Source organism: Volvox carteri (genome assembly GCF_000143455.1).
Source record: "Volvox carteri f. nagariensis unplaced genomic scaffold VOLCAscaffold_35, whole genome shotgun sequence".
Lineage (NCBI taxonomy): Eukaryota > Viridiplantae > Chlorophyta > Chlorophyceae > Chlamydomonadales > Volvocaceae > Volvox > Volvox carteri.
Window position 1 is genome coordinate 427,563 of NW_003307578.1, and position 1,096 is coordinate 428,658.

General features: G+C 58.5%; 1 protein-coding gene across 1 annotated transcript in view; it reads right to left on the minus strand.

The window, feature by feature from the left end:
* The window catches only part of VOLCADRAFT_94012 (uncharacterized protein), a gene marked incomplete at both ends in the record, with an annotated part of 7,866 nt that overhangs the window by 3,144 nt on the left and 3,626 nt on the right, over window positions 1–1,096 (minus strand). The window contains one exon of the mRNA XM_002953286.1: window positions 694–765. Within this exon, the coding sequence (XP_002953332.1) occupies window positions 694–765 (72 nt within the window). The remainder of the gene's footprint in view (window positions 1–693; window positions 766–1,096) is intronic.

Below are 1,096 nucleotides of genomic sequence, written 5' to 3' on the forward strand. Positions count from 1 at the left end.
GAGAGGGAGGGAACAGGTGTTTGGGGAGGGGATTGGGGTGGGGTGCGCCCTCCAGGGGGGAGCGGGTCTCATTTCTCAGGGACGTGGGTAAATATTTTTTCCCCAAAACGTTTTCAGACTTGAGCTGTGGCGAGCGAGATGCCGTGTGGCGGGCCCCGTCGATGCCGTGACGAGGGGTTGTCCGTACCGCACCTGCTCACGCCCCCCGCCACGGTCGGCAGTCGATTATTTCGTTTTTTTTCGTTTGCATATGAACGTGTAATTGGCCAGAATTTTTTGGAGCCCCTTATATATTATAATATGCACATATATACACACACATTGCCCCCACCAAAACATTATGCCCCAAATGCCCTCTGGAATCTATGACTCACCCCCCCCCCCTCGCTTTCCCTCCTACAGCCTCCATCGCCCCTCACCTGTTCCCAGGGTCGGCTTAATCAACGCCGCCAGGGCTGCTTGAGGTACTGCCGGTTTTGTCGTACAGTCGTACACCGAGTCGCAATGACCGCCAAGCGCTCCTGCTCTGCCGCTGTCTCCGCTTCCGTCACCTCCGCCACCATCACAGCCTTTCTTAGGCGGCGTTTCCTCCGCTGACGGCTGCTGCTGCTGCTGCTGCGGCGGCTGCGGCGGCTGCGGCGGCGGCTGCGGCTGCGGCTGCGGCTGCGGCGGCGGCAGATCCCAGACGAGCACCTCCCTCCGATACGCCACCGCCAGTAGCCCCTCGTCCGCCGTCAGAGCTACGACAGGTCCCCGGCCACAACCCTCCAGGGAGGGGAGGGTGTAAGCGACGGAGGCGCGAGCCGAGTCCCAGACCTGAGAGCGTTTTAGCGGTTTTAGCGGTTTTGGAAAGGTTTTGTTTTCCTGGAGCGGTTAGCATCTCTCCAAGGTTTTCGGGTGATTGGACAGGGATATATATTTATGGGCGCAAGGGAGTACGAATAAGAAAGAGGGAAAGGACAGTACGGACGCACCGGCGGTCGCATGTACGGCATGCAAAACCCCGCTCAACTATAATGTTCCATTTTCACTCCGCTTAAAGGTACCCACACTCGCAACCCCTCTTAATGGTTAGCGGCAGTGGGCAACTCCCCTA